Source organism: Saccopteryx bilineata, chromosome 1, assembly GCF_036850765.1.
Source record: "Saccopteryx bilineata isolate mSacBil1 chromosome 1, mSacBil1_pri_phased_curated, whole genome shotgun sequence".
NCBI lineage: Eukaryota > Metazoa > Chordata > Mammalia > Chiroptera > Emballonuridae > Saccopteryx > Saccopteryx bilineata.
In genome coordinates, this window is record NC_089490.1 from 91,533,287 (window position 1) to 91,546,776 (window position 13,490).

Sequence of the window (13,490 nt, forward strand, 5' to 3'; positions counted from 1 at the left end):
GCGGGCCCGAGTCAGTGCAGTGTGAGAGCCGGATGTGGGCCCAAGTCAGTGCAGTGTGAGAGCCGGATGCGGGCCCGAGTCAGTGCAGTGTGAGAGCCGGATGTGGGCCCGAGTCAGTGCAGTGTGAGAGCCGGATGTGGGCCTGAGTCAGTGCAGTGTGAGAGCCGGAGGCGGGCCCGAGTCAGTGCAGTGTGAGAGCCAGAGGCGGGCCCGAGTCAGTGCAGTGTGAGAGTTGGATGCGGGCCCGAGTCAGTGCAGTGTGAGAGCCGGATGTGGGCACTGAGTCAGTGCAGTGTGAGAGTTGGATGCGGGCCCGAGTCAGTGCAGTGTGAGAGCCGGATGTGGGCCCGAGTCAGTGCAGTGTGAGAGCCGGATGTGGGCAATGAGTCAGTGCAGTGTGAGAGTTGGATGCGGGCCCGAGTCAGTGCAGTGTGAGAGCCGGATGCGGGCCTGAGCCAGTGCAGTGTGAGAGCCGGATGCGGGCCCGAGTCAGTGCAGTGTGAGAGCCGGATGCGGGCCCGAGTCAGTGCAGTGTGAGAGCCGGAGGCGGGCCCGAGTCAGTGCAGTGTGAGAGTTGGATGCGGGCCCGAGTCAGTGCAGTGTGAGAGTTGGATGCGGGCCCGAGTCAGTGCAGTGTGAGAGCCGGATGCGGGCACTGAGTCAGGGCAGTGTGAGAGCCGGATGCGGGCCCGAGTCAGTGCAACGTGAGAGCTGGATGTCCCACACAGAAGAGGAGATGCGTTTGCTGGTTCCCACTCATCTTTTAAGGCCCTAACCCAGTGTCAGCTCCTCAATGATACCGCCTACTGGGCAGATAGTGTCACTTGTCATCCTGCACTGTGACATCATGAGTAAGTGACCAGCATTCACTGAATGTTGGCCCATACAGGATGCTTGGTGTACCTCCTCTTGTGTTACCTCCCCACAGTCCCCAACCACCACATGTGGGAGCAGATGATGCCCAATTCCCAGGAATGGAGGGGCCAAAGTGGGCCTGTGTGGCCCTAAGTTCATTCCTCTCTGCCTCCCGAGGACATCTCTACTGCCTTGGTTGGGCTCTGAGCTCTTGAGACATCTCTATCTCACTGGCCCTGCTCCCTGACGGGATGCAGAATAGAGGTTTGTTCAGTGTTTGTGGAAAGGCTTACCAAGCCCCCAGATGGCCTCACGGCTGCAGTTCAATGCTGAATCCCCTCTCCTCCAACTCCCTGGACAGTAGTCACTGTGTTACTGACCCTAAGCTCGCCCGTTCCACTCCTGAGCCCCTCTGATATTGGGTGTTTTAATTTCTTTTTATTAATTTTAATTTATTTTGTTTGGGGTGTTTCTCAAAAACAATAACCTATCAGACTTCCATGGGCAGCTTTTCTTTTTACACTCCATGGTGTCTGAGTCAATGAAACGTGGTTTGTGAATAGTAAGGGAAAGCCTTCAGGGCCAATGCCAAAAGCACATCTAGTTCTACTCTAGACTATGACCAAGTCCAGGGCAGGGTTCACTGACCCAGCAGATGGGGCCAGAATAGGAGTTGGTAGGCTATGGTAAGAACAGTAACCAGCCCTGGCCGGTTGGCTCAGCAGTAGAGCGTCGGCCTGGTGTGCGGGGGACCCGGGTTCGATTCCTGGCCAGGGCACATAGGAGAAGCGCCCATTTGCTTCTCCACCCCCCCCTCCTTCCTCTCTGTCTCTCTCTTCCCCTCCTGCAGCCAAGGCTCCATTGGAGCAAAGATGGCCCGGGCGCTGGGGATGGCTCCTTGGCCTCTGCCCCAGACGCTAGATTGGCTCTGGTCGTGGCAGAGCGACGCCCCTGAGGGGCAGAGCATCGCCCCCTGGTGGGCAGAGCATCGCCCCTGGTGGGTGTGCCAGGTGGATCCCGGTCGGGCGCATGCAGGAGTCTGTCTGACTGTCTCTCCCCGTTTCCAGCTTCAGAAAAATACAAAGAAAAAAAAGAAAATTAAAAAATTAAAAAAAAAAAAGAATAGTAACCATATTTTTCACTCCATAAAACACACCTGACCATAAGACACATCTAGGGTTTTAAGGAGGAAAATAAGAAAACAAATATTCTGAACCAAATGGTGTGTTAAAATATTTAATAAAATACCGTATTTTTTGCTCCATAAGACGAACAGGCATTTTCCCCTCCACTTTCGGGGAAAAAAAAGTACGTCTTATGGAGCAAAAAATATGGTACATGCTGCATCAGCTCTCGGTGGCTCCTCCAGGCTCCTTCTATGACTGGCTTTGGGCAAACGCATGCACAGCCACTTTCTTTTTAGACCACATTTATCGAATGCCATCTTTTGGTGTAAAAGTCGCCTACTCATATCACTCAAAGGAACCACAGTGATTCTTTGTAAGATTTCCACCTAGTCTCTATTGTTTTCAGGCTTAGAAGTATGAAGCACATCTACATAATTTTTAAAAGTGTATAATGGTATTGTGGCTACAGCTAGTTTGCTTTAAAATAATAATCCTACTCCATACCTTTCTGAGACACACTGAAATATTTATGAATGAAACAATATGATGTTTAGAATCTGCTTACCTCCCACCCACCACCTGCCTCCATCCCCAGTGCCCTCTCATCCCATCCACTCTGGCCTCTCACCGCCTTCTACATAGCTTCCTTCTGCCCATCTGTTCACCTCTCAGCCCTCTCATGATACTCTCTGAACTGCTACTGTTTGTCCAGTTCTGTGCCAGGTGCTAGAGAAGCCAAGATGAAGATCAGAACCCCTGCCCTTGAGGAGGTCCTAAAGTGGTCAGGGTGACAGCTGGGCAAACATTTTTAGTGCAAAATGGATAACTGAGATGAGGAAAGCCAGCTCAGGGTCCTGTGGGAACTGCAGAAGGGGTGAGCACCTGCAGAGGGAAGGGGCAGGGTCAGCGAGGCGGTGCTGCCAGGGGCGGAGGAGAGACTTGCTGGGGAGGAGTGGCGCTGTCTGAATGAACGGATCAATGATGCATCATCGAAGATGATGGGAAGAGGAGGGGAGAAGAAAGGACTCGAGGGTCAGTCTCAGGGACTGTGAGGAGTGACCTGAAGGAGGCTGAAGGTCCCAGGAGGCAGTGAAGTGGCCAGGGGAGGAGAGGGTGGCTACGGACATAGAGAGAAATATGCTGATAGTTTGGAATGGACCAACCTCACGCTGGAAAGAGGGACTCGGCCCGGAACCACACCAAAACCCACAGAGGCAGCTGCCTTCCTGGCCAACCCAAAAGCTGTCCCTTCCTTCTCACCCGCTCAAAGCAGCAATCCCACTCCCTTTACAGTGCTGGACGCAGAAGTGGGCAGGTGACCTAGTTCTGATCCCTGGGGAGTAAGGGGATACCGACTGGGCAGCAGTGCTGGGAGGCCCTTTCTGGGACACAGAGGCACAGCCCAGGAAGGGGAAAGCCTCTTCTTCCCTTCTCCTTCCTTCCTCTCTTTTGGGAGGATAGCATGGGAGTATGGTCCCTGCAGCTTGAGTCTGGTAGGGGACAAACTCATAATAAAAATCCAGCATGCTGCCTGACCAGGCGGTGGCGCAGTGGATAGAATGTCGGACTGGGATGCGGAAGGACCCAGGTTCAAGACCCCAAGGTCGTTAGCTTGAGTGCGGGCTCATCTGTCTTGAGCAAAAAGCTCACCAGCTTGGACCCAAGGGCGCTGGCTCGAGCAAGGGGTTTCTTGGTCTGCTGAAGGCCCGCAGTCAAGGCACATATGAGAAAGCAATCAATGAACACCATAGTATTGCAACAAAAAACTGATGATTGATGCTTCTCATCTCTCTCTGTTCCTGCCTGTCTGTCCCTATCTCTCTCTCTCTGACTCTCTCTGTCCCTGTAAAAAAAAAAAAAAAAAAATCCAGCATGCTAAGGACAGAGACAGAGCCTGGATGTTTAAAGAAATCAATGAGCTGTCACACCACCCTTGAAACCACCGGCCTTCAGACTTCTTGTTAGGTAAGCGAAGCACGGGGTGATGGGCTCGGCCTGCGGTGGCTGGGTCTATCATCTGCAGCTGAGGTACCCCTGCTGGATGTCCTGAGCCCTCCTGGTGGACTGAATTCTGCTGTCCTGACTTCCCTGTGGGACTGCTGTGCTGAACCATAGCGACCCTGAGGCTTCACAGGTGCTCCTTAAGCAAGACACTGGGTGGAGACCTGGCCCAGCCCATCTCCCCACTTCCTCTTCCTGCCAGTCCTGGCCTTCTGCCAGGTCCGTCCCACTCCTTCAGGCTTCTGTGCTCCTTCCAGGAATATGCTCCTCCCCACCTTCCCATCTAAAATCAAGCTCCTAGGATCAGGCCTCTCTATGAAAACTGCTGTGACCCCTGGAGGGCCTGTTCCTTCACTCATTGGGCCAGTAGCATGTAGCACAAACCATAACTGTACGCTCTGTTTAGTGAGTTGTTAAAATAACTCTATAATACTGATTTCTTTGTTTGTCTCTCCCATTAGGCTGTGAGCTGAAGGATGAAGATTATAGTTCATGAAATGACAAATTCTCTATACTAGATGGGACTGGACCTGTGACAAACCTGCAGTAAATGTTTGCTGAATTGCTAATGAAGGATGAGGCCACATTCATCAGGACAATAAACCTTCCTAACACTTTAAATGAAATACTCACACCTTTGACCCCCACTGATCCCTCAGTAGCTGATGTGTAGAAACCCCAATCTTTCTTTAAACTGGCAGTCTTGTGAATATTTTTAGAAAGTATCATGTCTTTCCTTAATCTGTCTCCTATGCCAATATCCTCGATTCCTATGACATTCCACTCTGGACATGTTTTCTAGAGCCTTCATCATTTTGATCAAGCTCGGGATGTAGGCCAGCTGGGCCACCCATCTAGAAACGCAGTGTGGGAACTCGCATACCTGCTCCGGGTGGAATGGATTTGTATTAACGCGCCTGGAGCTACATTAGATATTTATTAACTCCACTGCATGGAACTGACTCCAAGAGTCTGTCGTGAAGATACTTTCCACTGGCTCACAGAGTATTTGGCTTTTCTAGTCTCCCTTGCAGCCAGAAGGGCCCGTTGCCCCAGTTCTGGCCACTGGGACATAAGTGGAATTCTCTTGGGCAGCTCCTGGGGGAGGTTCTGCTCTGCTGAAAACAGAGGTGGCTGGAGCTGGTGCCTCTCCTGTGCTTCCTGCTATGAGGGACAAGCACCAGGACAAAGCCACTGTGCTAGACGTGGGGGTGGGGGTGGGGAAGAAATATAGAGAGAACCAGCATGAATAGATTCGTTTGAGACAGACCCAGACATTTTCACTCAAAAGGAAACCCACAGGTCCCTTTCAATTCTAAGGGGAAGCAATGAGGTAGGAAAAGTCAGGAGTGTGGGATCTGGCTACAGGCAAATCCCAGTTCAAGTCCTCACCTGAGCAATCACCAGGGGTGTGACCATGAGTGACTCTCTGGGCCTCACCTCTGCCCCTGAGGAATGGGAATAACAGCGCTCACCTTGCAGGGCTGTGTGAGAGGGAATGACAGGAGGCCCTTGAAGTGCTCTGTATCATGACTAGCACATAGCAAGCACCAACACAAACACTATCACCTACAAAAATAACCAAAAATTGTTTGAGGATTTCAAGCATGCTCATAAAACAGATCTTAAATACATGCAGAATCCTTTTATTTCTTCCCAGCCAGCAAACTGTCTTGAAGACTACTTTTCCAATGAACATTTTTTTCCAGCCCTAGCTTGGAAACTTCCACCAGTTTCCAAAGTTGCTGAGCAGTCTTTTTTCAAAACCCTGGCTGCCTCTCCCCTGCCATTTTGTAACCACAGGCTGCAAGAGGAACTCTAAAATACTTTACAGAAGATAACCCGCAATTTGAAAGCTGATGTAACTAAATATAGTACCTAACTGAAGAATATTTCAGTTAGACGAAGGAGGGCAATATTTCAGTTAGGTGGAGCAAGGCTGTGAAGGCAGAGGCTTGAACTGATTGGCCAACACGTACATGTTATTCCTCTTTCCTCCTCAACTTGTGAATGTGAAAGATGTTACTGATCTCTCCCTCTCTCAATTTATTTTAGGGACTGGCTCACACGATCACGGAGGTTTGGCAAGTCCAAAATTGCCAAGTAAGCCTGCAGCCTGGGGACCCAGGGAGCAGTGGCAGCTCAGGTCCAAAGGTTGTCTGGTGGCAGCATTCCTTCTTCCCAGAGGCCAGTCTTTCTTCTCTTAAAGGCTTTCCACTAACGGGCGAAGGCCCACTCACACTACAGAGGGTATTCTGCTTTACTCAACAGTCATCTCATCAAAAAATACCTTCACAGAAAAATCGAGAATAAAGTTTGACCAAATATCTGGGTCCCATGGCCCAGCCACGTTGCCACATTGAAGTTAACCTGTCCTTGGGTCTGGCTGGGCCCCTGGCCCTCCTTTCCCGGTCCCGCCTTCCCTGGCCCCCCACCCCCAGGAGCAGAGCCCAGTGTCTGTCCTAGGGTCAGGCACAGCAGTTTGGCTCTTCATGGCACCCTCAGTGCTCCATCAATTCTCTCCTGTCCATCATAGCATAAGTCCCTTGGAGGCTCTGTCACTTGTCTGGGGGACACAGCCAGGAAGAGGTGGAGCTTGTATCTGAACCCAGATCTTCTGATCTAGAAATCCAAGTTCTGACACTCTCAGGGTCAACTCTAAAGTGCTAAGCAGGATCACGTTAAATGGGCTCACGGGCAAATTTAAAGACATTCTTAGATTTAATATTTAATGTAGAATAGAAAAAAACAAACATGAGCTAGCTCATCAAAGTAATGATTTCATGGATATAATTACACAGGACAAGGCCAAATTTAAAAAGGTGAGCCAACCAAAGGAAAACCCTCTGAAATAAGTCACCGTGGGACAGGTACAGCTACAAACCATAAAGGCAGTGCCCAGAGGACAGATGCCCAGAGAGTGCTAGCCTGGACTCACACCTCCTGGGTACGGATGGAAAGAGTTAACGTGTTCTGAATCCCCCTGCTTCTCCAGGGTGATGACCCCAAGCTAACTAGAAGACACTGAGGGCTTCTGTTTTGTTTTTTCTAAAACCAAGAGTGGAAATCCGGGCCTTTCCTCTTATTTCTTTGAGCTGTGAGGGAACAAAACCTATTCATCAGTTCCATCCATAGGGTCAGTCAAAGGCTCTAATTCCCAAGTGGGAATCGGTTCTATCCCGCAACCTGAAACCTGTCTGTGAATGTGGCTGCCGCCCTGCCAGTGACTGCCGCCCTGCCAGTGACTGCTCATTCCCAGTGATGCCAAGACCAACACAGAGGCTGCATGAGAGTCGGAGCCCTGGGTTGGCCCTTTGGCTCTGCCACCAACTTAGACTACACCCCCACAATGATGATCACACCACTGAAAAATCACAATGGCTAACAATTATGGATACTTCCTGCCTGGCAGGCATCATGCCAAATGCTTCACAATACAATACTACAACCTCCCAATAAATACAGCAACACAACAACCCTAACTGGTATGTGCTATTATTATCCTTACTTTATAGTCAGGAAACTGAAGAATGAAGAGATTAAGTAACTTGCCCCAGGTAACTAAGCTGGTGCAGGCTGAACCAGGACTCAGACCATCTGGTCCGACTCAACAGCTCATCCAGGATGCCTTACTATGTGTAATATGTGGCCAGCTGACACAAAGCCCTTTCTAGACATCATTCCTTGTGACCTTCAAGACAGAGAGTTGGGCTCTAACCCTTCCAGATCAAAGAGCCTTCTGATATGAGGGCTCCTGTGGGCACAGTGTGGGAGGTGGTAGATTTGACTCCAGGGGCCCAAGCATAGGGTACCCTGAAGCATCCCTGATGTGGTTCTCTGGGACCCCACTTTGACAACAGTGACCTCCATCATTCTGCCTCTGGCCAGTTGGTCTGACCCAGAGGCTAGCAAATTATGCACCCATGTGCCAACTTCAGTGTGTTCTTGTAGGGCCCATCAAGCTAAGAATGGTCTTTATATCTTTAAATGGTTGGGAAAAAAATCCATGACGTGAAAATTATACGAAATTAAAATTTCAGTGCCCACAAATAAGGTTTGATTGGAACACAATCACATTCATTCCCAGAGCTGAGTAGTCGAAACAGTGGCCATAAACCCAAAAAAGCAGTATTTACCATCTGTACCTTTACAGAAAAAGTCTACAGGGATGGGTTTATCCACCCTGCCATCCAACGCAGGAATCCTATTTAAAGCTTCCCTCCACTCTGGCCTCTGCTTTCATACCTCCAGTGGTGGGGAGCTCACTACATAGCAAGGCAGCCAGTTCCAGCCTTTTTTTTAAATTGATTTTTTTAAACATTTTTTATTTTTTTATTTATTCATTTTAGAGAGGAAAGAGAGAGAGGAGAGAGAGAGAGAAGGGGGGAGGAGCTGGAAGTATCAACTCCCATATGTGCCTTGACCAGGCAAGCCCAGGGTTTCGAACCGGCGACCTCAGCATTTCCAGGTTGACGCTTTATCCACTGCGCCACCACGGGTCAGGCTAAATTGATTTTTATAGAGAGAGGAAGTGAGAAAGAAAGAGAGAGACAGGAACCATCGATCTGTTCCTGTATGTGCCCTGACCAGGGAGTGAACTGGCAACATTTGTGCTTCTGGAAGACACTCTAACCAACCAAGCTATTTGGCCAGGGCCCAGTTCCGTCTTTGAAAGGTGGCAGGGACGGCTATCTGTGCTGGCACTAAACCCGCTCAGCTGTAACATCACATTCTACCCTCTGAGCCTCGTGGAGTCAATTCCATCATTCCTCCATAATGGCCATCAGTTTCTCTCTTCCATCTAGTATCAACCTTTTCCTGCCTTCACCTCAGTTGTTCGTCACTGATCCTCTGGGAAACAGGAAGAACAACAGCACTCCTACATTACAGATAAGGGCACGGGCAATGCAGAGGGAACGTAAAAGTTAGGGACAGAGCTGGAGCTGGGACTCAGGGTTTGGTTTCCAACTCATCACTGCCAGAATGGCACCCCAGAGGGCCCAAGGTGTTCTCTCCCTAGTGGACATCTGTGGTTTCTGGTCCATGACTCCTTCCTGTGGCTCTGTGGCTTGGCTTTTGTGGATCCAAGGGCAGCTCTCTGACTTTTTCCCATCTCTCTTCCACCCCAGGGCTCATTCATAGGCTCTAAGGTTTCTTTCTCCGTCACTTCGAGCTACCTCCACCAAAACTACTGGGGGCTGGTCTCCAGGGCTGCCCATATTTACAGTCTCTACTGGTTTGTAGCTTGCTTTCATGAGTCAATTAGGTCTCTGGCTCAAAGAGACAGGGGTGAGCTGATAGCCAGTAATAGAAAATGAACTGGTAGATTGTCTTCTGATGTCTGTCTATAAAATGTGGCCAGTGCCTGACCTGTGGTGGCGCAGTGGATAAAGCGTCGACCTGGAAATGCTGAGGTCGTCGGTTCGAAACCCTGGGCTTGCCTGGTCAAGGCACATATGGGAGTCGATGCTTCCAGCTCCTCCCCCCTTCTCTCTCTCTGTCTCTCCTCTCTCTTTCTCTCTCTCCCTCTCCTCTCTAAAATGAATAAAACAAACAAACAAACAAACAAAAAAAACATTAAAACTTTAAAAAAAAAAAAAAAGAAAAAAAAAAAAAAAAAGAAAAAAAAAAATGTGGCCAGTAAGATATGTCCTTAGATAATACTCTGAAAGGGTTTTGAAATCCTTGGAAGAAGATGGCTGTGTCAACACTGCCTAGTACTAATTCTCTAGGATGCTTTCAGTGACAGGTTGCTGCCCCTGGGAAGTCTCCTACTCACAGGTATGGGTGAGTGACCTGGAAATGTGCTAGACCTGTGTGTACGTCATAGTCAGAAAAGCTAGTCTGTGGGCAGACTAGTAATGTAGATCTTGGAGGGTGGGACTGATGTAATTTCAACTAACCATTGGTCAGCTAGAGGCAGATGGTGAGGATGCAAGAGAGGAGTGGGGCTCTGCGGGCATAGAAATTTGTGTCTAGACTCCGACCCTGATGAGCTGTGTGAGACCTTGGGCAGTTACCCTCAGACTTACTTTTGGTGAAAAGCAAAAAGATTGCCATATTTTGTAGGGTCAATTTGGAGAGTCCTACCTAGGAGACTAGTATCGCACCTGGCACGTGATACTTGCTCACAAACTGTTACTTTTCCTTTTCTTCTTTCTTCCCTTCTACTAGAGGCCAGGCATCATGCTAGGTACTGAGGGTCCAGATAAACAAAGTACAACTCCAACTCTCAGAAGTCCAGTCTAGTGGGGGCTACACATACGCACAACTACTAACATAATGGGACAGTGCCCTATTAGTGTGCTGATGGTGAAAATTCAAATGATGATGGTGACAGCAAGAGCTACCATTTCATACGCACTGGCAATGAGGCCCTCTCCAGGAAGTACCTCACTTCATTCTCACAATCACCCTGAGAGGTAGATGCTGTCTGTTATAACCACCATTCCACCGAGGAAGAAGTGGAAGCTTCAGAGCCCAAAAGCAGACAGTGAGGGAGCCTGAGGAGCTAGAGTGACCAGAGAGCACAAAAGCAGTGGTTGGACCTGAAGGGGTCAGAGACCTCAGGGATGAGGTGCTGATCCCCAGGGCGTAGGATACACATGGGAGCAGGCAGAGGGAGCAGCGCCAGACCTCTGTGAATAACATCCCTTATGAGATACCATTGGAACCCACAGTGCTCAGGGACGTCAATTCTGTGTGCTCTTCTCTCAATAGGGATAGAGGCGGCAGGCTTGAGACAAGATTATTTTACTACTGCAGTTTATAGAAATGCAAGCAGCTAATACTAGATCGCTAAAATCACAGACATCACTGGTACTTCAACCTCTTTATCTAAAAGAAAACTATGGAATACTGAGAGCATTAACTCAAATGGCAAATATTCTTCATTTAATTTTACTTTTGATGCTTCTGCTTTGGTTCAAATCTCAATGGCTCTGGAGAGTTCATCTTAGCTTTCCTATCATTTCACTGGGGTCCTGGGTAAGTCACACTCTACAGTTTCCCCTCTGTGGGCCTCAGTCTGCTGTGTAAAATAAAGGTGGTGGGCTGGAACAGAGGTTTTCAATACAGTATGTGGTTTCCAATCCCCTGGAAACTTGTTAGAAATAGCAATTTCAGGGCCCTACCCCAGACCTGTAGAGTAGGAAGCTCTGGGTGTGGGGCCCGGCCTGCAGTGCTTTAATACGACCTCCAAAGCCTTTAGATGAGAACCTTGGGCTACCAAAACTTTGTGCTCTAAAGTATGACTTAATAGCACTGTCTTTTGACAAAGTATTTTTTGTCCAAGGCAGGCAACCCTTCAGAGTAAGAGAAGCTGCTTTCTTTGACCATGTAAGGTCCAGCATCCAGGTGAGCTTATTGAGAAAGCCTCACAAATATGCAGCTGACTTGGACAGCCTTTTTTTTTAAGTAGTAGCCTCAAACGTGACATGTGATGAAAGCAGCCCTATCTGTAGTTGGGGAAATAAAGGTGAAAGAAGGATGCATTCTTTTCAACTCCAAAACAATGACTCACTAGGGTGTGTGTGTCATGTGGGACAGGGGGTGGTGGTGGTGGTTCTGAGAGCGCAGGCCCCACTCTCTGGTCCGGGATCTTTCTGGTGTATAAATCCTCTACTGCCACACCCTTCTTGGAGAGCCGATTACAAAACCTCCCAAGAGTCACTAACAGCAACAGTGGCAATTATAACACAGAACTGGTCAACAGACATTAAGTTAGGTTTGGCTTCCAAGGCAGTGAGAATGGAAAGAATGTCTTGTCTAAACTATCAAACTATCCCAGTCTGGACTTCAGGCTACAAACCATCAAAAAGATGAAGAGAGAATTTCACTGAACTGCCTGCGGTTTCCACATGCAAGGAGGTACAGCCAGTCCCGGTCAAATGTTAGCTTTTTGGGTCATGGCGTGTGAGACCTACTGTCCAGCCATTTCTAGAGTCTTGAGCCTCATTTGGTGGTATCTCAACAACAAAGATAATCAATATTACCTCTTTCTTTTACTTAGCATTGGCCATGTGCCAAACACTGTTCAAAGCACTTTGCATTTAACAGCGAGTTAGGTCTTAACAACAACCCCACGGGGATAGGGACCATTATTACCCCCTAATTTCAGGTGAGGAACTAGAGAGACTCCTGTCGACAGGGAGTAAGAGAGTCAGGAGACCTGGGAGCTGAGTAAGCCTGTGCCTCACGCCAGAGTGCTCGGCTGTCCCTTCCACTGAGAAATGAGGGAGGCATGATTGGGGGGCTCCTAAGATCACTTCTATCTCAGAGGGTCAGCCACTCTATGCGTCGAACTGAGGCTGGTAGGCGAGGGTTGCCAAGGAAAATACATTCTGAGACCTTGGTCTCTAAGGCTGACCGCCTCGTCGAGCAGAATCCCAGGGTCTGGCCAGGGCCCCGGGGAAGCACGGCTGCCTAACAGCCCCCGGACCCCCCACCAGAAGTCGCCACCTAGATGCCTGGTCTTGGGAGAATGGACTTCTAGCCCTCCTCCGGTATCCGTGTCTGGAGCGCACGGCGAATCAGGGAAGAGAGAGAAAGAGCCCAGGCGACACGACAGGAATGAGGAACACATGACAAAAACAGTCAAGGGACTCCGAGACTGCAAACCACGTAGTCCCTTTAACCCTCCAAACTTTCTCCCAGGATTCGCGACCCCAGCAGCTGCACATTGGCGGACCCGCAAGAGGACCCGCCCTCTCTTTTTACCTTTTGGCTGTCGTGGGCATCCATCACAAGCCGAGGCTTCCTAATGGACCACGACTTTTGCCAATCAAGATGGGCGGGAGACTGGGCGGGGCCAGGTCTGGGAGAGACGCGCCAGTCTCTTTACCCTCCCTGCCTCCTTCCCGTGTGCGACTGAGGATCTCGAGCGCCCTGAGGGGCCTAAGGCCGGGTGCAGAGCTCTGTAGCAGGGCTGGGCGAAGCTCCGGGGACTCACCGATGCGCTGTCCCACTGGAGAGCTGAACGGGTTCCCTAGGAGAAAGTCCATCGCCGCGGCTGCCGCTGCCACCAACCCGTGGTATCAGCTGACAGCAACCGCCAGCTCGGCCGACCTGTCACGTGATGCGCCGGATGGTCCGCGAGGAGGCGCCAGTGGGGGCGGGACGGAGAGTCTGGAACTTGACCACAGACCCCGCCCCTGACGAGGAGGGCCGGCACTCCGAGGCGGAGGGCGGTGACCTCACTGAGGCTTTCTTGCCGTAGGCGGACGTCACGCATGACGTAAATGGTAGAGGGCCTGGGGCTCTTTAGGCCACGCCCCCACGCCTTTTTAAAAAGTTTAGGGCGTGGCCTGACGATCTCGTAACGCACCTGGAAAACCAGCTTCAGACCAAAAAAAATGACTGGGTGAGGTTACAGAGCCAGCTCAGATTACAGCTTTGACGTCTGTCTTAGCCCTTGCGACTTCATTGTTACTACTTACCCACCGCTGGGTAGACATCCTCTCTGGCTTGTCTCCCTGATAGGACTCTTCCTATCTCAGGTGGGGTCTC

At 50.0% G+C, this 13,490-nt stretch overlaps 1 protein-coding gene across 2 annotated transcripts in view; it reads right to left on the bottom strand.

Annotated features, from left to right (window-relative positions):
* TOM1 (target of myb1 membrane trafficking protein) overlaps positions 1 to 13,087 on the bottom strand; it is a 44,222-nt gene extending 31,135 nt beyond the window's left edge. Inside the window, exon 1 of one of the 2 annotated variants that reach the window (XM_066259771.1) lies at positions 12,934 to 13,087. In XM_066259771.1, coding sequence (XP_066115868.1) covers positions 12,934 to 12,985 — 52 coding nt within the window. In that variant the 5' untranslated portion in view covers positions 12,986 to 13,087. The remainder of the gene's footprint in view (positions 1 to 12,933) is intronic. The other variant, XM_066259781.1, reaches the window with a different exon arrangement.
* Between the last annotated feature and the right edge of the window lie 403 nt (positions 13,088 to 13,490).